The sequence below is a fragment of the Nomascus leucogenys genome, chromosome 1a, assembly GCF_006542625.1.
Source record: "Nomascus leucogenys isolate Asia chromosome 1a, Asia_NLE_v1, whole genome shotgun sequence".
Taxonomy (NCBI): domain Eukaryota; kingdom Metazoa; phylum Chordata; class Mammalia; order Primates; family Hylobatidae; genus Nomascus; species Nomascus leucogenys.
In genome coordinates, this window is record NC_044381.1 from 89,502,300 (window position 1) to 89,528,582 (window position 26,283).

The 26,283-nt window shown below is 43.8% G+C and overlaps 1 protein-coding gene across 6 annotated transcripts in view; it reads left to right on the forward strand.

Annotated features, from left to right (window-relative positions):
* The window catches only part of RGS6 (regulator of G protein signaling 6), a 635,113-nt gene that overhangs the window by 515,916 nt on the left and 92,914 nt on the right, over positions 1 to 26,283 (forward strand). For all 6 annotated transcript variants that reach the window (XM_030812880.1, XM_003263654.3, XM_003263650.3 and 3 more), the window contains exons 4-9: positions 6,602 to 6,652; positions 10,339 to 10,445; positions 11,695 to 11,746; positions 18,247 to 18,311; positions 22,526 to 22,602; positions 25,372 to 25,453. In XM_030812880.1, coding sequence (XP_030668740.1) covers positions 6,602 to 6,652; positions 10,339 to 10,445; positions 11,695 to 11,746; positions 18,247 to 18,311; positions 22,526 to 22,602; positions 25,372 to 25,453 — 434 coding nt within the window. The remainder of the gene's footprint in view (positions 1 to 6,601; positions 6,653 to 10,338; positions 10,446 to 11,694; positions 11,747 to 18,246; positions 18,312 to 22,525; positions 22,603 to 25,371; positions 25,454 to 26,283) is intronic.

Below are 26,283 nucleotides of genomic sequence, written 5' to 3' on the forward strand. Positions count from 1 at the left end.
ATGACTGGGTTAGGCACTTGGCCGGTATGAGGTCCCTGAAACATGGACTCTATGAGTAGCCAATGTGTATTAATATTAATGCTTATGATATGCCAGCCACTCTGCATGGGTTCATTACCCCTCACAGTCAAGGTGGTGGGTCCCATTATTACTGTCCTCTTTTCTTTATTTTTGAGATGGAGTTTCACTCTTGTTTCCCAGGCTGGAGTGCAGTGGTGCGATCTCGGCTCACTACAACCTCCACCTCCCGGGTTGAAGCAATTCTCCCTGCCTCAGCCTCCCAAGTAGCTGGGATTACAAGTGCCCGCCACCACACCAAGCTAATTTTTGTATTTTTAGTAGAGTCAGGGTTTCACCATGTTGGCCAGGCTGGTCTCAAAATCATGACCTCAGGTGATCCACCCGCCTTGGCCTCCCAAAGTGTGCTGTCCTCTTTTCATATGAGGGAATAAATGCACAGGGCCAGCAGATGACTTGCTAACAACCAGGTCATTTCAGCAAAACCATGAACCAGGCATTGTGAAGAGAGTCTTGTATACCTGGCTTTATTCTTAACTAGACAGCACTTGCCCCTAGTTGACGTATGAAGAAATGGAGATCAGGGCAGGTGGTGGGTAAGGGACATGCCCAGGTTCCCACAGTTTGTAAGTGATGTACCATGAGTTGCTCTCAAGTGTGTTTGACTTTATAAATGCTGCACCTTATCGTTTCCTATGCTTGCAAGTGAGTGTGAAATTTGCCACGATTTTCCTTGGAAAAACTCAAGCCCACTGACCAAACACTACTTGAAAATGACACTGAACTTTTCATCACTCTGTTTCTCCCACCTGTGTTCCCTTCTGTCTTACTGCCAGCTACTCATTGTGCTCACCCTCCAAAGCCCAGTTTAACATTTCCTCTTAGTTAAGCTTTCTCTGCTAACTGATTGTTGCATTTTTTTCAACTAAGGCATAAAAGAAAAAAAGACTGTAAAGATTGTCCTACTTAGAATATCCTTCCATTCATTTGCAAAATGGAGATAATAATATGCTATTTACAGCATAGGATTAGTATAGTAGGATTATTCCAAAGCCTGGAATATAGAAAGTGCTCAATAAATTATTAGTTCAACAGCTAATAATAGTACCAATTATTATCATCACTAAATTAATGCCTCTGTTTCAGGAAAAAAACTGAATACATACAGAATATCAGTTTTCTTTATACTACTTGGAAAGTTATACAGAGTTAAGAGACACAGAATAGTATAGTGGAAATAATATTTGGCATGAAATTGCCTGGATTCCAACCTTGGCTCTACATCAGTAGTAGCCTGTGGTCTTGAGCCTCTCTGGGCCTCATCTTTAAAATGGATATAATAATTATCATATTGGACACAATTATTGTCCAGATGACATGCGATAACAGGGTCAAGTGTCCAGCTCTGGCCTGGTACACCATGGGCACTCAGGAAATGTCACTCCCCCTTCATAAGCATTGGCCTGTGCATGACATCTATGGATAAGGTGGCCTGAAGCTGCCCCCCCCACCCAGAGGCGCAGCAGAGGCCTGGCAGGAATGTGAAAATCCAATGGACTGAGTCATAAACTTGACTGAAGAGGACGGTGAGTTCACTCATGGCAGGAACCATCTGATCATTCATACGGCTCCAGAAACATTTTACTCGAAAGAAAGTGTCTTTCCCCAACAGTCAAGATTGATAATTGGTTTATGAATTGCTTCATTTATCAGTACTGTGATGTACTGTATAATCCACCAGGTTTCAAGTTACTGGAAATTTGCAGGTGATGGGAACCAGTCTTTTTATCAACTTTGCATAATCTGATCTGGGCTCGGATTGATAGAATGCTTTGGGAAGAATCAGGGGAGTGTTTCATACTAGGATCTCCTGCGGTTCTGATGCATTAATGGGAGGAGGGTTATCCCTGTTAAATGCTACAAGTTTGGAGGAGCTTAAAACACCTGAAGACAAAGCCCTGAATTTTATGAGTGTCTGCCTAAAACCAGAGACAGAAACCCCTTACCAGCTTACTCAATAGAGTTAATTCAGCATGGAAAGGCACCAGGAAAAGATCACTGCGTCTTACTCTCACCAAATAAATAAGCTAACAAACACAGAGGAGGGGTGGACAGCCCTGTCAGAGTCTATAAAGGGTCGCTCTGAGGCTGCAGGAGTGGCAGATGGCCAGAGAGTGGCCAATTGGAGGCACACTGTTGAGCCTCAGGATTGAGCCTCCCACTGTTTACCCCTCAGGAAAAAGAGAGCTTTGAGTCTCCTGGCTCTTTCCCCAGAGAGCAGGAAGTGGCCAGGGCTTGAGGATAGCCAGAGGCTGTCCAAAGTTACCCGTACCGTCTCCACTTTGGCCTCAGAGGCCAACTCTTTCTTCTCTCTGTGGTTTTTAAAATAAAAAATTATTTTTCTAGTGTAAAAGTATTATATGAATGTTCTATGAACTTCAAATAATACAGAAATGTAAAGAATAGAAATTTCCCATTATTTGATGCCTCCCCCTCCCCAAAATAACCTAGTGTTAACAATTTAAATATATATCCAGAATTTTTCCTCTCCATATTTATATATATCTATACATATATAATTAAGAGAACATAAATATTTTACAGTAACCCTGTTCTCAAGATGCTTTTCCACTGTAGATGTTTAATAAATATTTATTGCATGAATGAGCCATAATTTATTTATTCAATCCTCTATTAGAGGCCTTTTGGTTTGTTCCCAGTCATCTAATAAACATGATTTTAGATATAAAAGACACAATTGAAATACATATAACACGTACAGAAACATAACCCATAACTGCATATCATAAATATATCCTTAAATATACTAATAAAACACACATGCAATGGAGAGGTGTTTTGGGTGCCCTCTGGTGTATTTCATGGATATCCCTGGAATATATTTTGATAAATCAGCTTCAAAAAGAACGCTTTTAGGATCTATGGGAATAAAGGGTGGCCATCCTGCATTTGTTATGTTGTTTCAACATAGCATTTGTTATTTTGTTTTATTGACTTTAAGTCCTTGGCAAAGCAGCTTGACTAAGATAAGATCCAGAAACCTATCGTGGTAACAAGGCAACAATTAATTTTAGATAGAGTAGAAAAGGAATCCGCTTCAAATTCTCTTTAGAACAGGAAGGAAAGGGTGATCATGGGCTAGCGGGAAGGAAGGAAAGAGGCAAGAAGGAAAGTGAAAAAAGAACGGAAATACTTTCTCCTGCTGGTGATTTGGATGTTTGGACTACTCTTGTGAGATGCTACAGCGTAATCACTGTAAATGTTTTAAAGGACGCAATATTATGACAGATTTCCCTTTCTGACTTGTTCCTGGGGCTGCACACTCAATGGTTTACTCCCTGCCACGGGCTGGAGGCTTGGCCACTCCAGGGTTGGTCCAAGGAAGCCTGGAATATCTGATGCCTGTGAGAGTGAGCACGTCCCCCTGTCTCTGGGTGGTGTTGCTTGTGCTGAGATGGAGTCTACCAAGCATTGCCATGGCGTGGAAGGGATGGTGGCGGAGTGGATGCCACTGCAGATCAAGTGCAGTGTCCCAGGCAGCCAGGGGCAGCCGCTCAGCCCTTGCCTGGGCCTGAGGACTGTTGCATCAGCCCCCAGATGAGATAGCAGCCGTCATGGTGGCTGAACCAGGGAAAAGAAACTCCACTCTGTGGTCTCCATGGGGCTAGGGAAAAAAGGAAATGGGTTTGTGTGATTTTCCCTTCTTTAGAAACAAAAGTGCTTAAATGTGATCCTTTAGCTCTGTAAATGCAAACCACGGCCTGGTGGACCGGGGAGAACAATTAGGCCAAAGACTGAGCACAGGAAGCCAAAAGCGGGTGGAAACCCAGACAATGGTGCTGAGCCGGGGGTTGGGGTGGTGGGGGGAGCGGATATGATAGCAAGGAAGGAGTTTCAATTGTGAATGAATACTAATTAGTGACATGGATATTAATGATGACAGTAATTAACAGGGGAAAGGAAGGGCTGTCATTGTCCCAGGGTGAGTAATCAATCTTGGCAGGTGATAAATAATGGTTCGGCAAGCTCAGCAGAAAGATAATCCGCAGGCCTGGGGGACAGCTCGGCTAATGCAGGAAACCTCGCAGTTTCTAGGCAACCCACAAAAAAGAACTATTTTTTTTTTCTTTTTTGAGACGGTGTCTCACTCTGTGGCCAGGCTGGAGTGCAGTGGCGCGATCTCGGCTCACTGCAACCTCCACCTCCCGTGTTCAAGCAATTCCCCTGCCTGAGCCTCCCGAGTAGCTGGGACTCAGGCACGTGGCACCACACCCGGCTAATGTTTTGTATTTTAGTAGAAACGGGGTTTCACCATGTTGGCCAGGATGGTCTCAAACTCCTGACCTCGTGATCCGCCCTCCTCGGTCTCCCAAAGTGCTGGGATTATAGGCGTGAGCCACTGTGCCTGGCCAGAACTATTTTTCTTTTGAGGAAAAAACAGATTAGAGTATCTCTCCCACCCCCAGCTTGGGACTACAGTTCTTATTTGATTTCTGCTTTGTTCTTCATTTCCTGGGACAAATGTTGAACTTGTATAATTTGGAGAAAAGGGACACACAGGCACATGTACACACACACATATTCATTCTCTCTCTTTCTTTCTCTCTGTCTCTCCAAGAATACGAATGAATAGGAGTGTTTTTGATCTAAAGTTTGACTCACAGATGCCGTCCAGGAGCAGCAAGAGTGAGGAGAAGCCTAAAAGTGCTGCCTTTGAGGTTGGCGCGGGGAAACTGCAAAATTGCAAGGCTGTGTCGGCAGAACTGGGGCACACAGGAGGACGAGGATGGCCCTGGGGGTCCCACTGTGCAGGGTTACTTCACCTGCCATGGACCCAGAGAGAAACAAAATGTCTAGGCTTTCCGTCCTGTACCAGTCCCACTTCTGGCCACCAGTCACGTATCTAAGAAAACTGATTTCTGGGAAGAGGGCAACCCCCATGAGGCCCCTCTGCTGGATCCCCAGACCTTCAGCCAGAATCCAGCCCAGGAGAGTTCTTGACACATCCCCTCCCTCGCACCAAAGCCTCAGACCCACGGTAGGACTCTGATATCTAAAATGTCTCCCTTTGCAGGCTGTGTTCCATCAAACAATTCAGAGGTGACAAAGCCACACCTTCAGTGGTCTTCACTGGTTTAAAGTGAGATCTTTGGGTGGCAAAGGTAGATTGACCAGAAATTCAGAACCTTCCAGAAAACTGAACTCCTCTACTGCCATGTACACAGTGCTGCTCTCAGAACATTGTTTAAGGGTCACATTTTCAAAGAGAGGCAGACAGGAGGGAACATATTCAGAGGATTGGGAACATATGGTGAGGAACTCCAGGCCACACCCTGCAAGGAAGCAGCTGAGGGACCCAGGCCTGTTGCACTTGGAGGGAGGACGTCGCTGGTATGCCGCAGGACTGTCCGAATAGCTGAAGGGCTGTCGCACAGAGTGGTTAGGTTGGGGTTTGTTTTTCTATCATCAAAGGGCAAAACTGAGGCCAAAGGGAGGAAGTCAGAGAGGGGCAAGTTTCTGTTCAGATAAATCAAGGCTGATTTAACTGGGTCAGACTGGGTAGGGGGGAGTTTGTGAGTTTCCAGGTACTAGGGATTCTAAACACAGGTTATAGCACCTCTTGTCCAGGGTGTTGTGAATGGGACTCATGTATTGGCTAGGGTTGGAGTAGACAAGCTTTAAAAGTTCCTTCAGACTCTTAAGATTTATATTCATTAAGGTAATACTAGATACCAAAACAGCTAAGTCCCAAATTTCAGGGGCTTAACACAACAAAGTTTATTCCTCAGTCAAGTCAGAGCCCCACATGGGCATAATGTCCATGGTTGGAACCATGGCTCCCTCCCTATTGTGGCTCTGCATTCCCCCAGGTCTTTGGAGTCCCCCACATCCAGCCAGTGGATGGGATTGAAAGGGGTGGAGCTATGGAGAGCCATGTAGGAATTTTTATGGTCCAGGTCTGGAAGTGGCATATGCCATTTCTACCCATATTTTATGGTATTAACTCAGTCCATATGTAAGTGCAGGGGAGTCTGGAAATGTAATCTAGCTATGGCACAGTGAGGAGAGGAAAGAGGTCTTGGTGAATACATAGACGTTTCTGCCACAAATGCAGGGACACATTCATTCAGGATAGGCCTGTGCCAGAGGAGATGAGAGTTTTGCAAGAACCTATGAGGTCACCTGTGTTGGTCAGCCCTTGTAATTGACGGTAGGGAGCTGATGAGGCCTCCTCCTTCAAGAAATGGTCTGGGAGCCAGGCATGATAAAGCTTCACCTAGCATGTCTCGGGGAAGTCCTCTGTAGACACTTCCTAGAAATGTGAATATAAGCTCATCCTGCATCATCAGAAGTGAGTGTTTTTTGGACAAGAATGGAATTGTAACTATGGAAGTGTACTGAAGAATGGAAAGGGTTGGTTAGGACAAAAAAAAGTGCCCATATTATCCTGCTCTACGGTGTGGACTGATTGGAATTAGGATTCTCTTAGGTAAACATGGTTCTTCTGCCACAGTGTTAAACACCCAGGAGGTCTTCAGCTGAAATTGCTTTATCGTTGCAGGTACTGACATTGTGCAGTGGCTTATGAAGAACCTTTCCATTGAGGACCCAGGTACTTGACCTTTGACCCTGCCCTTATCTCCCCTGCTATCAGTAAACATCCCATAACCAAGTTCCAAACTAGATTCTCTTACCCTCCTGAGAACTGGTCTTGTAAATGTGAATTTCAAGATGTGGAATCGCTCTATTTACAAATAAAATTAATTTATTTTCTCCACTGAATATTTGTCTTTAAATTTAAATCATGCTTTGAGGAAATGAGCAACTATTTAGAATGCCAAAGAGCCCAATACAATAATGTGTGAAATGAGTTGAATTCTCGTTAGCTGCAGCAATTAAAGATAAGTTGTAGCACTGTCACTGAACAGCCTTCTAGAGCCAGCTCTTAAAATTAGATTGCCTGATCCACAATTAAGATGTTTAATTATTAGCTAAGACTCCCTCTGTTTTCTGCTTCTGCAAGAAGTGAAGGAATGATTTTTTTTCAACTTTAATTGCGCATTTCAATTAGGAAGACCTTACCAGGAAATCAACAGCAAAACCCTGGCCGATAAAACAATTTCCAAGTCTGTCCTCCCACCAGAAAATAGGCAGTAAAATTTATTTTCACAGTGTAATTAGGAAATGGGGGGTGTTCCAGAAAAATAAAAATTCGAGATAAGTAAAGCTTATTCCCATGTGCTGTTAGTTAATACTTTTCTGAATTTATTACATACTCCTTTGCCTTGATTAACTGAGTATTCTTGATGCCCGAAGGTCACATTTATAAAGATCCACTAATACACTTTGATGTTCTTAATGGACATTGGTGTGATTAGACTTATCTGCCACAAATTAAATAGCCCCGAACCACAGTGCTTTTTGAAGATTTTTATCAAGTGCCCATTCTGGATCTGTGACCTTCAGCTGTGATTCCCTGCTGGAGTCAGTGTGTCAGCTTGGCACTCCTGTATTTTCACCCAACATTTCTAATCTGTTGACTGCAAAACAGTACAGTTTCTATGCAGTTTAATTATATACAGTTGTTAGAACTCTGAGTGCCAGAAAAGCAGATCATTCATAGAAGTGGCCTGAGTCTTTTCACCCCCTTGATTAGTGGCTATTCTCACAACTAGTGAAAATTCTTAATTCTAGTCAAGTTCTTGATTCACAGGGAAAACACTATAAATACTAACCCTTTGTAAAGGATAGAACCCAAAGCAACTCCCTATGTGTTGTCCCTGATGCAGCCTGTACTTCTGAATGTCCACTTGGAAAGCCTGGACTGGATCAGCGTCTACCTGTTTAGTTACATTTATTTAAAGTCAGCATTTCCTGTGATTATAATGCTAAACTAAGGAACGTGTTTCCTCATGGCCGCCTTTTCTCTTGCAAGAGTACTTGTTTCTTTGCCTCCTAAAATAATCATTGTATTTCTGACATATATTTTATTATTACTATTATGAGAACCCTAAATTGGCTAGCAGTATGTGAGAATGAGCTTCAGGAATCCTCTGGCCCTGGCATGAGAAGTTTCTGTGAAGGGTCCTGAATGATGAAAGTTATTTCTATGAAAATCTGTTATACTCTGATGCCCTTGGGAAGATATCATGGTATAGGGGCCTGTTTGGGCTTCTGAGAAGTGGCTGAGGAGAAGCTAAGAACAGTTTGTCAGCTGGGAATAGAAGGGGGAGATGAGGCAAACCAAGGCCTTGGGAAACAGTCAGATCCAGCATCTGCCCCTCTCTCCTTTCTTTTTCCCATCAGCCAATTTCATGTGGTTATTTTTTGGTTTTTGAGGCAAGGTCTCACTGTCACCCAGGCTAGAGTGCAGTGGCACGAGCATAGCTCACTGCAGCCTTGACCTCCCTGGCCCAAGCTATCTTCCACCTCAGTCTCCCGAGTAGCTGGGGACTACAGGCTCGTACCACCACACCCAGCTAATTTTTTGTTTTACTTTTTGTAGAGATGGGGCTCTCACTGTGTTATCCAGGCTGGTCTTGAACTCCTGACCTCAAACAATTCTTCTGCTTTGGCCTCCCACAGTGCTTGGATTACAGGTGTGAAACACCGCACCTGGCCCCATTGGCCAATGTCTAAGCAAAAACATTTTTGCTCAGAGAATGAAGTTAGAGTCTTAGCTCCAAGACTGGTGGCATGAAAGTCACCTTCCTACAGGATTTTGTTCTTTCTTTTCTGGGGAAGGAGCAGCTGCTGATGATGAAACTTCTGTTCTAGCTGGACTCATGGTTCTTGAAGCATATAGACTTTAAAAAGCAAACTGGCCAGACATGGTAGCTCATGCCTGTAATCTCAGCTCTTTGGGAGGCTCAGCTGGAAGGATTGCTTGAGCCCAGGAGTTCAAGACCAACCTGAGCAAGATGGCAAGACCCTACCTCTACAAAAAAAAATTACAAATAAAAAAAATTAGACATAATGGCATGTGCCTGTGGTTCCAGCTACTTGGGAGGCCGGGGGAGAAGTATCACTTGAGCCCAGGAGTTCAAGGCTGCAATGAGCTGTGATCGCGCCACTGCACTCCAGCCTGGGTGACAGAGTGAGAACTGTCTCTAAAAAAAAAATAAAAAATAAAAAATATTGCAAATTGGTCATCACTAAGCAAGTAAAGTAAAACTCCATTCGTTCTAATTCCACCAGTTACATGTATGTTTCTTTCAGAGGAGAATAGGTGGTTCTTAATACGCAAAACATTACATCGTATTCAACTTCTTGAAAAGTTTGCAAGTAAAGCCGAAACAAACTATTTTAAAAAGTCAGAGCTCGTGAAATTAATAATTACTAGAGGCTCCCTGAGCACATTAACAATTTCCATGTCCAAAAATTAGTTTTAACCTGTAACAGTACTTTTGGATTTGTGAAAGATTGTGTGTAGTAGAAGCATTGAGGTTTGTTATTTTTTCTTAGCTCTGCGCAGGATAAATCTAAATTCTTAACTTTTTTTTTTAAATTGAGACAGGGTCTCGCTATGTTGCTCAAGCTGGTCTCAAACTCCTGAGCTCAAGCGATCTGCCTGCCTCTGGATTACAGGCATGAGCCACCATGCCTGGCCTATATTCTGAACTTTCCATGTGCATCTATTTATGGCTGGTGCTAAAGGAACAAAGGAACAGATTGGTTGTGGCAAAAATATAAGTATTTCTATCAGGTTAGCCTCTCTCTGTCACTGCCCACTTCAGTGTCCTTCCTCTAATTATCAAAGGAAGTGAAGTTTTCCTTTCTGTCCATGAGAGAAGGGTGACACCCTTCTCATTCCTGATGGGACTGTCATACTGGGGAATGCAGTGGGAGTCCTACGTCTCTATGGGCAGTGAGGCTGCATTCTTACTGCTGGGGATGATGAAACTGATATGAATCAGAGCTTCCAGCACTTATGGAGTATTTGACCTGTACCAGACAATCACTTCATGTGAAATATCTCACTTAGTTAAATACAGGTTCTTCTATGCCAGAACTTATGCCCTTGATCCTGAAGCCAGACTTTCTTCTGAAGGTCAGGGTGGGGAGGGGTTAAAGCCATGTCAGACTCTCAGAGGTGGGATTCAGACAAGTCCCAGGCACATAGTTGCCCTTTCCAGCCATTGGCATCTCCCCTCCCCACCCCTACACTGAGGAAGGGCAATCGTATCATCAACACAGTCATCTGGGGGTGATAACAGTTGACTTCTGGTTTCTCGGCTTAATTTTCAGCCAAATAACCTGCTTTCTAATTCCTTCTCTCTCAATGCACTGTTCTTACAGTTGAAGCAATACACTTGGGAAGCCTTATCGCTGCCCAGGGCTACATCTTTCCAATCTCAGACCATGTTCTCACCATGAAGGATGATGGCACCTTTTATCGTTTCCAGGTAAGCCTGCTGGCTCCTCCTCCCGAAGAAGCTTTTCTTCACAACATCATCTGATCTCAGGTTAGAACTACAAAGAAAACCTAGGGATATTTGAGGGAGTAGCCCTCACTCCTCATCAGCACTGGGAAAGCCAAGAGAACTTTTGTCTGGGCCATTGGATGACCCACTTAGAGAATAGTAAAAGGCTGTCATTGAGAGTCTACCATGCCCTGGGCACTGCCTTAGTCCCTTTGGGCTGCTACAACAAAATACCTAAACTGGGTATCTTAACAACAACAAAAAATTTACTTCTCATGGTTCTGGAGGCTGGCAAGTCCAAGACCAAGGTGCCGGCAGATTTGGTGTCTGGTGAGGGCCTGCTCTCTGGCTTATAGATGGTACCTTCTAGCTGTATCCCCACATGGCAGACAGGACCTGGGGCTTATATCAGGCCTCTTTTGTAAGGGCACTAATCTCATCTGTGAGGGCTTCAAAGGCCCCATCTCCCAATACTATCACCTTGGGGATTAGGATTTCAACCTGTGAATTTGAGGAGGATGGAGACATTCAGACCAGGGTAGACACTTTGTACAGATTTCCTCATTTATTCTGAAGAACACCCTTTAGGGGGTAAATATCACCCATTTTACAGATGAGAAAACTGAAGTGCTCAAAGAATTAAAGTGTCATCTAGTAAATCCAGGAGCAGCCTTCATTTGAACCTAAGTGAGCCTGATAGCACAGACCTTGATCTTTCTACTGTCTCATGCTGCCTTCTCGGAGTGAAGTTTCTATTTGCTACCTAATCACCCTCCCCACCCATTTTACACTCCTTCTCCCAGATCCTTCCACAGAGGGAATGAAGGCAGAAGATACAGGCCTGAATCAAGGTCTAACCAAAGGGGTTGGAGAAGAGTTCTTCAGACTAGGTTAAAGGGAGAAAAGGAATATGGGCTTAGGTGCCCAGTAAGTTATGCCAGCCTGACTTTTGTACTTAGACTTCTGTTGTCTCAGGATAAGAATATATTGCCCTGTGAACAAAACTTATCATTTTTGCATTTGTTTTGCTTACTTACATTTTGCTTCTCAATGCCTAGATTAAAATGTTGACTCACCTTAGCTGAATTAGAGAAGAGGAGAGAATTGTAGGGTAGCATCAGCAAGAAGGAGATGGGGGAGAGCCTGCAATCAGGGAGGCTCCTCCCTGGGTGTGGGAGGGAAATGCAGGCATGGCACACCTCTGAGCCCTGACACCCATGCTCCTTTGCAGGCTCCATACTTCTGGCCTTCAAACTGCTGGGAACCTGAAAACACTGACTATGGTGAGAACTGAAGCCACTGGGAACTCTCAACTTCAACCCTGTGTGTCACTTCTGGGGGTGCAGAAGACAAATGCTTGGTGTGGGCAATGGTGGTACACGGGGAGGAGGGTCCTTTCTGCTTAGTCTTTTCTCATATTGTTGCTATATAACAAATTTCCTGTTCCACACAACAGAGGATGGCCCAGCTCACTGAAAGATGTAGTCCTTGGAGGGGAGGCAGGAGAGGGAAGAAAAATCTTATCAAGGGTGGTCAGTATGTTCATCTTGGGGCCATGTAGAACTAGGATCCCACAGCAACACTATGGGATGGTGACTTTTAATTGTTCTTTCCAGGGATAGGGCTTCAGGGAGGGCTGGATCAAGGGGCTACCTCCTCCTGGCCCTTTCTGTTCTCATAGACTTGTCAAAACTTACTAAGAACCTTTTGGTGTTCTTGATAGTTGCAATTTAGAAAAGAGACAGAGACCAGGGAGGAGAATACAGAAGTCACTCTGGACTGGGAAAATAAAGAGTGGGTGAAGTTGAGAGTTCTGTCTCTCTAGACAGGGACCTACAAGACTTCTGCCACATATTCTCCATGGAGATTATTCAACATTCCTATATGCCAATTCTCTGCAGAAGTTATATTATCACTATGCTTAAGAGAAAGAACCTGAGGCCCAGAGGGGCCACACCCTCACACTACCACATTGTCTGAATGCTCCCTTGATTATAAGCCTCATGAGGGCAGAGGCTGGTCCAGCTTATGCATTCTCATATCTCCAGTGCATAGCCCATGTCTGAGGCAGAATTAGTGCTCAGTAAATATCCACTGACAGTTCTGGTTCTTTATTGAAGGTGATTGACAGACACTCACAAGAAGGAGCAGAACTTGAACTCAGATCTGAGTGGCTCCAAAACCCTTGCTTCTTTCACGGTCCCGTGCATGACACACCTGAATGTTGTAGTTGCAGCACTGCCCCTTTCCATGCATCCTTGCTGCTGACTCAGCTGCTGTGGCAGTCTGGTCTGTGGCTCTCCTTGGGACTGGGACACTCAATGAGACCTGCAGCTTCTTTGCAGAATTGTTTAAGACAAGAAGGCAGATGCAGCTGTGGTGAGTGGGAGGGAGATGTGCAGCTGGGTGGTGATCAGGGGAGCCTGTCTAGGAGACCCCTGGGATAAGATACAACCTTGGAGTCACACGTTTGAGCAAAAGGAAACCAACAACAGGGAGCCAAGCTGAGGGTGGAATACAAGCGAGTTGTTACCTACTAAGGCTGGAGTTGTTCCATGGTCAAGTGTGGAGGACGTCAGTCATGCAGAAGGGCAGGCTCTGGGGCTGTCTGCTTGGCTATCCACAGGCAACACTGTGGGCCCTCTGACACTGTGTTGCACCCTAACCAGTGTGATTAGTGGATCCAGGAAGGCTTCCAGCTGCAAGCGAGAGCTGCATTTGACCGCTCATGAAACTAGTGCTTCTGGGGCTGAAAAGACTGCTCATGAAAGCCCAACTCGGAATTTGAATAATTATAGCTCAGTTCCGTGCAGTAATGTGTGCCCCTGTGAATGTGAAAACCAGTATTTTTCCAGGCAGTGGAGAGTAGAGGGTGGGAGGATGGTAAGACCAGATACCTGGGCCCAAGTGTGATTAAAATATTTACTTCCATAAAGCTTAGGGCATCTTATGCTGAGTACTAAAGGGCATCATCTCCCTGTTCTACAGGTGTTCTTCATTTTATAATTTTAATTGTGTGTCATGAACAGGAAGAGAAATAATAGTTTGTTTCAGGCTCTCATTAAAGAAAAATTATTTTAAATTCCCGTGCCTCAATTTATGGCAAATCAGAGGGAGAAATCAAGGTTCAGGATGCACAAGTGTTCACCAGGGACCAGGCATGGTGGTACATACCTGTAATCCCAGTGACTCGGGAGGCTGAGATGGCAGGATCACTTGAGTCCAGGAGTTCAAGGCTGCAGTGAGCTATGATTGTGCCACTGCCCTCCAGCCTGGGTGACAGAGGAAGACCCTGTCTCTAAAACAAAGAAAAACCAGTACTCCCCAGGGTTTCCAAAGCAGTTAAATTAGAAAATCAGGATGTATTTATGAAGACAGAATCCAGCACAATGAGCCCCCAGGCTCAACCAGTTCCACTAGCTGGGTGATCTTGGCAAATTACTTAACCTCTCTGTGCCTCAGAGACCTCATATTAAAATTAGAGTAGTAATGGCACTTGTCTCCTAGTGTTGTTTTGTTAGGGTTAAATGAAATGCGTGTAAGGTTCTCTGAGTTAATACGGGGTGGTGGTTGGTATCACTACTGGGGTGGGGTTGGTATTATTGCCACTGGGATGCTGGTTGATATTATTATGACTGAGGTTAAAGGGAGAAAAGGAATATGGGCTTAGGTGCCCAGTAAGTTATGCCAGCCTGACTTTTGTACTTAGACTTCTGTTGTCTCAGGATAAGAATATATTGCCCTGTGAACAAAACTTTTCATTTTTGCATTTGTTTTGCTTACTTACATTTTGCTTCTCAATGCCTAGATTAAAATGTTGACTCATCTTAGCTGAATTAGAGAAGAGGAGAGAAGGCCGGGCGCGGTGGCTCAAGCCTGTAATCCCAGCACTTTGGGAGGCCGAGGCGGGCGGATCACGAGGTCAGGAGATCGAGACCATCCTGGCTAACACAGTGAAACCCCGTCTCTACTAAAAATACAAAAAATTAGCCGGGTGTGTTGGCGGGCGCCTGTAATCCCAGCTACTCGGGAGGCTGAGGCAGGAGAATGGCGTGAACCTGGGAGGCGGAGCTTGCAGTGAGCCGAGATTGCGCCACTGCACTCCAGCCTGGGGCACAGAGCAAGACTCCGTCTCAAAAAAAAAAAAAAAAAAAGAGGAGAGAATTGTGGGGTAGCATCAGCAAGAAGGAGATGGGGAAGCATGTGAAACTGAAGCTAAGAATTCAATATAGTATGATTTGGACTGATGAAGTACCAGACCCTTTCATTCAATCGACAGACATTTACTGGTCCCTACTCTGTCAAACTCTATGTCGGAGATTTGAATAAGTCACAGCCTTTCCCCGCAAGCATTCCAGGCTGGGAGAGGCAGCATGATGCAGGGAAGAAAGGCATGGTGAGGATCTGGCTTGAGTATTCAAAGGTTTTATGTGATGAATGACTGAGAAGGCTGAATAGCTTGGGAGAGGCAGGTTTATAAAAAGGCCTTGGCAGTCAAGTAGAGACGTTTAGAATGGATTCAGCAGTTTGGGGAAGCTTTTGTGGGTCCCCAACAATGAACACACTTTCCCAAGTTTTTTCCCAACTTGGGAAAAAATTGGTTCATCTGTAAGATGGGGGTAATAACAGAACCCACCTAGTAAGGTTATTATGAGGATGAAGTAAGTGGACTGTGGAAGATCAAGTAAGGGCTGTGACTTAGTCAAATAGTCCCTAATATTCAGTGGGCTCAATGGAAGCAGTAGCTGCTACGATGGTGATTTTTCCAGCACCTAAAACAGTACTTGGCCCATAGGAGACACTCAGTACATTTTCGAATGAGTGACTGAATGAGTAAATGGATCAGTGAATGTCATAGAGGAAACTCTGCACTGGGCCTCGATTCTAATTCCATCTCCATCTGTAACTAGCCCTCGGGTCCATCACTTTACTTCTCTGGGCCTTTAGTTTCCCCATCTGTAAATGAGGGGCCTGTACTTGATGGTTGCCAAGGTTACCTCCACTGCTAAAATTCTTTGGTTCTAAAAAGTTATCAGAGAGTATGAAGAAAATAGAGAAATAAGTGAGTTATAGGTTCCCTAGTTTAGGAGATCGAGGTACATAATGATGTTGCTAGTAAAGGCAGAAAGTATAGAAAGAGGTCAGTTTCTTCAGTACATTGAAATTCGATAAGCTCAATATTTTTTAAGAAATTTAATTGCACATATAATACATGAATCTGTTCCCTTTATACAATTTTTAAATATGTTCCACTTTTGTGTGGTGACACATGGTGAACTTGAGATGGCAGTGGATTTATCTAAGTGAGATATGAGATATAGGTAAGTGTGTAATGCCAGATGTAAGGGCAAGGAAATACAAATTTTTTGGTAAGAAATTAAATACCCAAGAGAAATCAATATCTGAGCTTAAGACAGTTCCTCCAGATGCCCTCTTGTAGGGCTGGCTGTTGTCACCAGTAGTCACTAGAGTTGGTTGGAAGTTAGAGCAAGCCGTGGTGAAGGCACTCTGGGATGCAGACAAGCCCCAGGGAGTTCTGTGCCAAGAACAGCCACATCCCACCTTCCTCATTGTGGTGAAAAGATTCCATGTGTGACTTTAGGCACAGGGACATTAGCGAGTAGCGTGTGACCCTGTGACTCATGGCCATCAGGAGTGGCCCCAGCTCTGCATTCCATGCATGATACCTCACTTCGCAACCCCGGTGTCCCATTTTGACCCAGCTGTCCCATTTGGACATTTCTTGGGATGACTCTGCCTGCATAAAACCCATAGTCAAATCCAGGTTAGCCTTTTCTGAGTTTTAATTTGGCCAATGCAAAATACTGTCCAGGGCAGCATTGTCAAAGCAGCTGCCACCTCCACTGACCTGCGCTGCTCAAGGGTAATCATGACCTGGCCGGGTCAGGCTGGTGACACGTCAAGCTTCCTGCCTGAGGTTGTCCCTAATTCTGCCAGGGGTCCAAGAGACTGAAGGAGGTACTTTGTGATAGATCAGACACCCCTTTATCAGACACAGTGAAGCACTATAGCTGCTTGGTTCATTGGAAAAGTTGGTAAGTAGAAAATCATTTTTAAAACAACATATGCACACCTTAAGCACCTCATGTAAAGGTAAGATACACAAAGGAACACTCATTTGACAGCCTTGTGAGGTAGGACTAAAGTGTTCTCTTTGATTATGAGCTGACTAATTTTAGTTTCTTAATCAACCACACTCAAAATAAACTACCCTGTTTTGGTGTCTTTAAAGTGCATCAAGAATGTAAAGACATTTTTGTAGTCTTTTGTATATTGGCCCCGCCTAGATTTTTATTTTTTTTCTTACTTTTTCCAGTTATCTCACCTGTATCAAATTCACCAGCAATTGTCTTAGCTGATTCTCCTTCATTAAATTGTTCCAAACCATTCAACTGAGTTTTCATAGAAGCAACGCTCTTTCTCTTTTCACATTTATTTCATTGACACATGTAATATTTAGTGAACTTGTGTGATTAAAATAACAGATGTGCCTGACATAAGCAGATTTGGGAACAACCACAACTGACTCTTATGAGTACACAATTCACTGGGTGGAAGCAGAAGTGTGGGCATGCCAGAGGGTAGGCTGCTAGCTTCCAGGCTCCAAACTGTCATAGGTATCAGTAAATTTTTCAGAACAAATGAAGGAAGTTGGTTGATCCAGCAAAGAGTTGACTAGAGATCTCTTAGTAAAGAGATCTTGTTGTCCAACAACAAAATGATCACAGGTTCTCTCTGGCCCTCCCTCTTGATCATTCTGTTGTTCATTTATTTATGCCACTCATCTACTGTTTTCCCTGGATTGTTCCACTTGGCTCTGGAGAAGGAGGAAGACATTGAAGAAGGAAAGGTAGGGAGAAGAAGTGATGATGAAGGCCATGTTTGAGGAAGAAACAGGGAAACCAGGGGCCAAGAACCTTTCCTTAGCCTGGGTTGAGAGACTTAAATTGTCTTCCCTTTCCGTAGCATTTTTACTGCACCTGGCAAGACAGGCTCTGGTGCTAGGGACAGGGACGAAAGCTGAGCAGGACATAGCCTCTGCCCTTAAAGAGACTTCAGCCTAGAGCAGGGGACAGTCTAGTAAATACAGGATTTCAGTGCAATGGAATTTAGTTCTATGGTCAAGGATGTATAGATGCTATCTGAAACACCAACCTGGGTCTTCAAAGATTAATAGGAGGTTGCCAGATAGGCAGAGGGAAGGAGAGAAGTGAGAAAGACCTTCCACAAAAAGGACACATATGCAAAAGAATGAAGCTGAAAAGAGTTTGGTGGCCTCACAGTGCCTGCATGAGGGAGAAGAAGTTGATGAGCTAAGCAGCGAGCAGATCATAAAGAACCATATTTGCCACCTAACGAGCCCAACCTTACTTCTGAGGCCATTGAGGACACAAGGCAGAGCTTTTAGGCACTGGAGTAATGTGGTCATGTTTGTGAAATATCACTCCAAGTGTAGGATGTTCAGGGTGAAGCAGAGTGAGGAGGAAGAAGGGGAGTTGTCAGGATTGGAATATGGAGGAGTCCTCATTTGGTCATGACTACGAAAGGATTTATAGAGGTCAGGGGTCATGAGGTCCACTTAGAAAACATATTTTTCCCAGGACAGTGCTGGGCACGTAGCAAGGGTGGGTGGGTGGGCTGTCTGGATGGATGGATGGATGGATGGATGGATGGGTGAATGGATGGACAGATGGATGGATGGGCTTATAATTCCATTTTGCTGCTGGTTTTGTACATGTTGTCATTTCTTTTCTTCCCTCAGCCATCTATCTCTGTAAGAGGACAATGCAAAACAAAGCAAGGCTGGAACTGGCAGATTATGAAGCAGTAAGTACGATTATTTTCCAGGATAGATATGAGAAGAGAGTAAAATCATATCTGCAGCTCTGTCTAAGTTTATTTTTTTTCTTTTGTCACCCTTTCATCCCTTTCAGACAGTGGAAGGGAAGTATCTTCTATTTCTCCTCCTTTGTTCTCAGCTCCTCTGACCATCACAATAAGATGGTATTTTTACATAAATAACTCTTAAAACTCAACAATAAATAAGCAATTCAACTTAAAAAAAGGGAAATGACTTAACAGATATTTTACCAAAGAGGACACAAGGATGATAAATAAACCCATGAAAAGATGTCCAATATTATTAGCCATTTAGGAAATACAGATTAAATCCATGGTGAGATACCATTACATACCTATTAGAATGGCCAAAATGAAAAATACTGATGATACCAAGTGATGGCGAGGATGTAGAACAACTGGAACTCTCCACTTTGCCAGTGGTAATGCAAAATGGTACAGCCACTCTAGAAAATAGCTTGGCAGTTTCTTATAAAGTTAAACCTACACTTACCATATAACCAAGCAATCCCACTTGTATATACATACCCTAGAGAAATCGGACCTCATGTTCACACAAACACCTATAAACTAATGTTCATACAAGCTTAATCTGTGATAACCAGATTGTGAAAACAACCCAAATGCACTTTAACAGTTGAATGGTTAAACTAACTGTGGTACATCCATACAGTAGAATACTACTCTGCAGTAAAAAGGAATGAACTATTGATACACACAACCACTTGAATGAGTACCAAGGACATTATGTTGGGTGAAATAAACCAATCTCAAGCCAGCCATTCCATTTATAGGACATTCTTGAAAAGATAAAACTATCATGATGAAAAGCAGATCAATGATTGCTAGGGGTTATGGATGGGGTAGGGGATTTTTGGAAGGTGATGGAACTGTTTTGTATCCTGATTGTGGTGGTGGTTGTATGAATCTGTACATGTGTTAAAATTTACAGAATTGTTCAAAAGGAAAAAAGTCAAATTTACTATATAATAATATTTTAAATTAAAATTTTAAATTGCACCTTTATACCCACTTTCCTGTGCTTGATAACAGAGGCAGAATCTAAGGGTAAAATTCAATTCAGAAAATAAGACAAGATGTATGTCACATGAGGTGTCTACTTCCCAGCTTTCTTACCTTCCTCCTCTATCTTTCTTCATAAGATGAGACTTCTTGCAAAAATTAGAGGCCCCACCACCAAACTTGGGTCCATTCCCATTTGACAGAGCCTAGAAACCAAAGCACTTGAAAACGCATAGATCATTTAATTTTTTTTTAACTTTTGGTTGCAAAATTTTTCCCCCAAACCGAACTTTACATGGATCACAGAGAATGGGAGAAACTGGCTAAACTTTCTTATACCTTCCACTTCCCTCTCCCTATACATCTTCCAAAGGATGTGCTGCTGAGCCGTGAATGACTGAAGGGCCAGCAGCTATGGAAGGAGGGGCAACATTAAGGGCAGCAGAGAATCCTTCCCTGGATAGTCCAGCATTAACAGCATCTTCAGACCCACCCACCTCCAAAGCCCTTCCTGCTTTTACTGCCTCTGTCTTTCAAAACAAGCATGAGGCCCCACTCTGCCAGGCCTTACCTCTCCTTGGTTCATGTTCCCAAGCCTACCAAGCCAGCTGGGTCATCGCTCCCCTCTCTACAGCCCAAGTGTGAATGTGCATGCCATTGGGGAGCAGGACATGTGCATGGTCCTTCACCTCTCTGATCCCACTGGCATCATGGACCTGTGAATGGGGTGCAGGGGGGCAGAAGAGGAAGAAGCAGTGCAGCAGTTTGTCCAGAGCCTCAGAACCTGGCTAGAGTTTGCATTATCAGATGATCATATGTTGGAACGTTATGATCTCCCCAGATAAACCTTGGCCTGGTTGTTCTGTGGCTCTGGATGTCCTGGGAGCCCAGTAGTGCCCCTGTCTGCCCAAATGTCCAGCAGTTACATCACCCCTCCTTCAAAAGACTGCTATTGTACTCTTTGTGCACCCAGTGCAAGTAGCTTTGACATCATGACGTTACTTCCTTAACACAACCTTGAGGAAAGGCCCAGACAGTAGAAGCCTGGGGCCTCTCCCTCCTGTGTGTCTCTTCTTCATATTTTCAATGTTTTAGAAAAAGGTCCCGTACAGAAATCAGACAGCATCAACTCCTGCTGTATTTGATTCAATTTCTCTTCTCTTGTCCCTTAATGTTCTGCTCTGGTATTTGTAAAGAATATGGCATTGAGGCCAGGTGTAGCTCATGCCCGTAATCCCCAAGGCGGGCAGATCATGAGATCAGGAGATAGAGAGCATCCTGGCTAACATGCTGAAACCTGTCTCTACTAAAAATACAAAAAATTAGCCAGGCATGGTGGCACACGCCTATAGTCCAAGCTACTCAGGAGCCTGAGGCAGGAGAATCCCTTGAACCCGGGAAGCGGAGGTTGTGAGCCAAGATTGTGCCACTGCACTCCAGCCTGGGCAATAGAGTGAGAGTCCATCTCAAAAAAAAAAAAAAAAAATGGCATTGAGATGTGCTCTCAGGTTGAAGTTCTGCACAAAAATGATTCAAAACCAAAAAAAGCATTTTGCTTCCAAAATGCAATAATTTTTTATAAATTTTCTGATTACATATTATTTTTACAAAGACAAAAATTCAAACAGCAAAGAAAGGAGAGAATATAACCTGTGACTCCCCCCACCTAAGTTTTTTGTATGCACAGATTTTTTTCTTTACAAAACTATATTAGAATCATACCATAAACATTCTTGTGGCAGCTGCTTCTCTTTCCCCAGTCATTATACTGTAGGTGTATTGGGGTCCTTACCATGTCAGGAACTATAATGTACATTATTGTGTTTAATGGCTGCCTAGAATTCTGTACTATGACTGTGTCGCAGTTGATTGACATTTAGGCATTACCAGTTTCGCTTCCTATGAGCAGTGGAAGAGTCAAAAAGACAGTTTTTAGAAGTACTTGCACACCAAGCCTGGGTGATAACTGTGAGCTCATGTGTGGTACTCTCCAACTGAAGCTCCTTTTATATTAATAATCCATTAATGAGGGTAATCAATTAGTGTTGGCATGAGCTCTATGAAAATACATAGCATAATATGGGCTCCAGCCTTGCATTCATCAGAATTAGGAGGATCATTAGGGCGCCTGTCAAACGCCCCTCCTCGCTGCCTGTCCTCATGTTCCATTAGGTAACTCTACAGACTTAGAGAAAATACTTTTCTTTTTCTCCAACAGCAACATTCAATGACTTTTCTTTCTGTTTTTGGCTTTTTCTTTCATGAACATCACAAACGTAGACACTCCCTTTGGGCCACTTTTGTTTTTTTTGTTTGTTTGTTGTTTGGTTTTTTTGTTTGTTGTTTTTTTTGTTTGTTTTTTGTTTTTTGTTTTGAGACGGAGTTTCACTCTTGTTGCCCAGGCTGCAGTGCAGTGGCAGGATTTCGGCTCACTGCAGCCTCCCCACCTCCTAGGTTCAAGCGACTCTCCTCCCTCAGTCTCCCAAATAGTTAGGATTACAGGCACCTGCCACCACGCCCAGCTAATTTCTGTAATTTTAGTAGAGATGGGGTTTCACCCTGTTGACCAGGCTGGTCTTGAACTCCTGACCTCAGGTGATCCACCTGCCTCGGCCTTCCAAAGTGCTGGGATTACAGGTGTGAGTCACCACATCCAGCCTCAGCCACTTTTGAATCCTGACATTAGAAAAAGCATGAAAGCCAGGTCCCTTTGGTTCTCCTTTCCTGTGTCCTTCCCAGCTCCCCACTGGAAGATGAGTCCTGAGAAATCCAGCCTTGGTTTTGCTCCTGGAGATACCAACAGGGGGCAAAGACTCGTTAATTCCCCAATAGCCACAGACAATTTTCCCTATTTTCAGCAACCTTTGAAACAAGTGCTGTGTGAGTTGCATTCTTGTAAAACACGTATGAAGAGAGGAATCAGGTGAACCATAGAGACTTCAGACTTAATGGGTGTATAAATGAATATTAATAGTTCAGCTCTGTACAGCAGGGTCTGGTGCAAAGTCAAATTGGATACATGTCCAGGGTATTTAAAGCAGGTCTTGCTATTCTGTTGGAAGTAACCAAAATTGATGGATGCCGTATAATAAGCATAGGTGTCAATGTGCTAATTTACGATGATTAATGCCTTCTTGTTGATTTTCATTTCTCATTAGGAAAACTTAGCAAGACTCCAGAGGGCCTTTGCAAGGAAGTGGGAATTCATCTTTATGCAAGCAGAAGCACAAGTAAAGTAGGTGAACTTGACAGAGACCTTTTCAGAGAGGAAAAGACTCTGGAATTTGGAAATGGTGTGAAGGTGGGATTGTCAAAGTGAAGTTTCCAGATGGCGTTAGTATTTCTTGTATGGCCTGAGAGCAACTGAGTAGAAATTAAGGTCCGATGGATAAGTTTCATCTTCATAACCGATGTTACTCTAAAACAGTTTCAGAAATGTGTGTTTCAGCAGACAAGCGAGATCCTCCCAAAGGTAGAACTCTGATTATAAGAAGGTGTAACTATTTCCCCAAGAGATTTCCAGTTATTTTCTGTGTTCAAAGGCTGAAATCCCATTTTACCCGTTGGACTGGAGATTTTGTCTTCATAGGAAAACAGGTTGGAGTTTTAGGAAGAACAACAAGTAGCCCCTGTCTTCTCCCTGACAGGGGAGGAGTTTAGAACCAGTAGAAAAATAAGGCACAGAAGTCAGACAGTTGGAGTCCAAAATATCAGATTATTACAATAATTAAAAGCAAGAGTAAGGCCAGGCATGGTGGCTCATGCCTGTAATCCCAGCACTTTGTGAGGCCGAGGGGGGTGGATCACCTGAGCTCAGGAGTTCGAGACCAACCTGACCAACATGGTGAAACCCATCTCTACTAAAAATACAAAATTGGCCTGGCATAGTGGTATATGCCTGTAATCCCAGCTACTCAGGAGGCTGAGACAGGAGAATTGCTTGAACCTGGGAAGTGGAGGTTTCAGTGAGCTGAGGTCGTGCCATTGCACTCCAGCCTGGGCAACGAGAGTGAAACTCCACCTCAAAAAAAAAAAAAAAAAGATTATAGGGCATGACATTAGATATGTGGCCACAGGTGCAAATTAAACCTGCCCTTCCTGGACAGAGATGTGTATCTATAGGCCTCCTCTCCCCAGCGTCTCCACCCCATCCCATCAGGGCAGAGGTGACCCCTGTAAGTTTTCTGCATGCAGACAGCAGCTATCCTGAGCACAGGCTGGCCCAGATGGGGGCCCAGAGAGGGAAAGTCTGAACTTTCTCAATTTCTTCTTTCAAGTCTACCAATTAGTTAAGTCATTTTTCCTCCACAAAGGACAAGTGATGAAAGGAAGAAAAAAGTTAGAAGGGTTTTTCCCAGATTTTTTTCTCCTGGATACATAGTGGACATTTTTTCCTCTCTAAGGAAACATGAGGAATGGGGACTCTATGTTCCCCACCCCACAAACATGGTTGTCAACCAGATCCATTTAATTCTGGGAAACAGAATGATTGGATCTGGATCTCCCCTGTCCTTCCCAGGGATGATGTCTAGGTTAGCCAGGATGGTTAACAGGAGAAGTGGGACAGGAGCAGGAAAGGGTTGCTAAGCTGGGAGAATGGGACTATGTTTCCTCTGGGTACCACCTGCATGTGAGCAGCCGCTGAGTCTTCAGAGCAACATTCCTGGGTGGTGTTGCAGCCCATGGCCTGGAGCCGGGTCTCAGGCTGTGTGGGTGTAGACTCATCATAGCTATGGTCATAGTTGGAAGTGACTTGAGGCCATCTGGTCCAGTGGCCTGTACACTGCCATTGCTGTGACCCTCCCCCCGCAGTCTCTGCCTTTCTCCTGTCCATGATGCCAGCCACCTCCTGACCACCCAGCAGCCCCCAGGATAGGCGGGTACCAGGCACTGGGTGCCCCCGAAGAGGTGAAGGTGGGAGAGTAGGTGGGATAGAGGCTGGGATTCAACTGGACTAAGGCAGAATTTTGCCTGTGTACCCAGAAGCCACTGGAAAGCAAAGAGGAACGCTAATTTGTTCTTCCAGAATCAAACAGCATCACAAGTTATAAACAGAGGGGAAATTGTTACTTCATAAGTATATGGTATTTCTCGATTAACTTTTTTGATTAACTCTGTGATTACATTATAATTGTGGGCCACCTAAGTACACAGTAATTATCACAAAAATCGCGGGGTGATTATGGGTTTATTTCAGTCCAGTAAAGTAAAGTGTTCCCAAAAGAGCCGAGACCCAGGAGTTACATGGCAATTAATCTGAGTTGCTTTCTACTTGAAGAAATAAAATGAAGTAATACATGCTTTTAAAAAAAAAAAGGAAGAAAAAAATTAAAAAACCTCTTATTTATGCTGCAGATCAGAACAATAAGAATCTGTCTTTGTCACCTGTAATTTCCCTCTTGCAATTTGTGCCTCCCCAAGCTGAGGCCAGTGATATTTGCCTCCTGGATCTTGTCTCGTGCTAGGGCCATTATTCTGCCTTTAGAAAGCCAGATGGTGTAAGCGACTTATAAAACACATAATTGCAGCATTTTAAAGACATTTATTTCTACTGATTCTAAATCTAAAGCAAACTTTCAAATTTGAACATGGAACATGGGCAAGATGGTGGTTATATTCCATCTTATAATTTGTATATGCAGTATCCTTTTTGATGAGGGGGCATATCAACGGATAATTCAGTTTTTAATAATCCAAATCTTAATACTTCAGATGAACAGCTGCATTCTTATTCTTCCCTTAGGCCACCATGTTCATTATACATATATGGCAATCTGTAATCTAGCCTAAAACAAGTTCTCTTACCATGTGTGGAATTCCTGAGGTTTTCGGGGGGGAATTATACACCCCTATTTCACAGCTCTGCAGAGAGCAGGCACCATGCGGGTACTAATGGCCTTGTGTTCACTTAGCTCCTAGAAACAGGAGCAAACGCTGGAGCAAGTGTCAGAAGGGAAAACAGAATACAGAGCCTCATATTTCCTTCCTCTCTTTACTCTTTCAGGATTGACCGGAAAAAAGACAAGACAGAAAGGAAAATTTTGGATAGTCAAGAACGAGCCTTTTGGGATGTCCACAGGCCTGTGGTGAGAAAGCGCTACTCAGTTCTCTAGATTTTTTTTTCTTAATTTTTCATTTTTATCTCTATAAAGAAAAGACCGTCTTTAGCCACCAGGTGTCTCATTCTTAAGAAAATCGCTGAGCTTTGTGGAACTGGTTTTGCCATTCATTTATATAATCTCAGTAAATTTTCTGGAATATATGTAAGTTCCAACTTTTAAAAATTATTCATCCGGCCGGGCGCAGTGGCTCACGCCTGTAATCCCAGCACTTTGGGAGCCCGAGGTGGGTAGATCACGAGGTCAGTCGATCAAGACCATCCTGCTAACACGGTGAAACCCTGTCTCTACTTAAAATACAAAAAAATTAGCCGGGTGTGATGGCGGGCGCCTGTAGTCCCCGCGACTCGGCAGGCTGAGGCCGGAGAATGGCGTCAACCCGGGAGGCGGAGCTTGCAGTGAGCCGAGATCGGGCCACTGCACTCCAGCCTGGGTAACGCGAGACTCCGTCTCTGGAAAAAAAAAAAAATTATTCATTCATGAAAATATGGAATTGCAAATGGAGAAGCTATGGGAATTCCACCAAAAGACCTTTAGGTCCCAAAGGTTTACATTACCCAAATTAACAATTTCCATTTCTGCTGCTATTCAACTCTGAATCTTAAACTATTCTCTGTCGAATACAGTTAATTGTTGTTATCCATGGCAGCTATGTTCTATAAAGTCTTTGCAAACACTGAATTAGCGCACATTGAAGCATCACTCCCATGGGAACTACCAAGCTAGGTCCCTGTGAGCCTGTGGCCACAATATTTTTATCAGCTGATCCGATATATAACCTTTTAAATGTGTTTCTG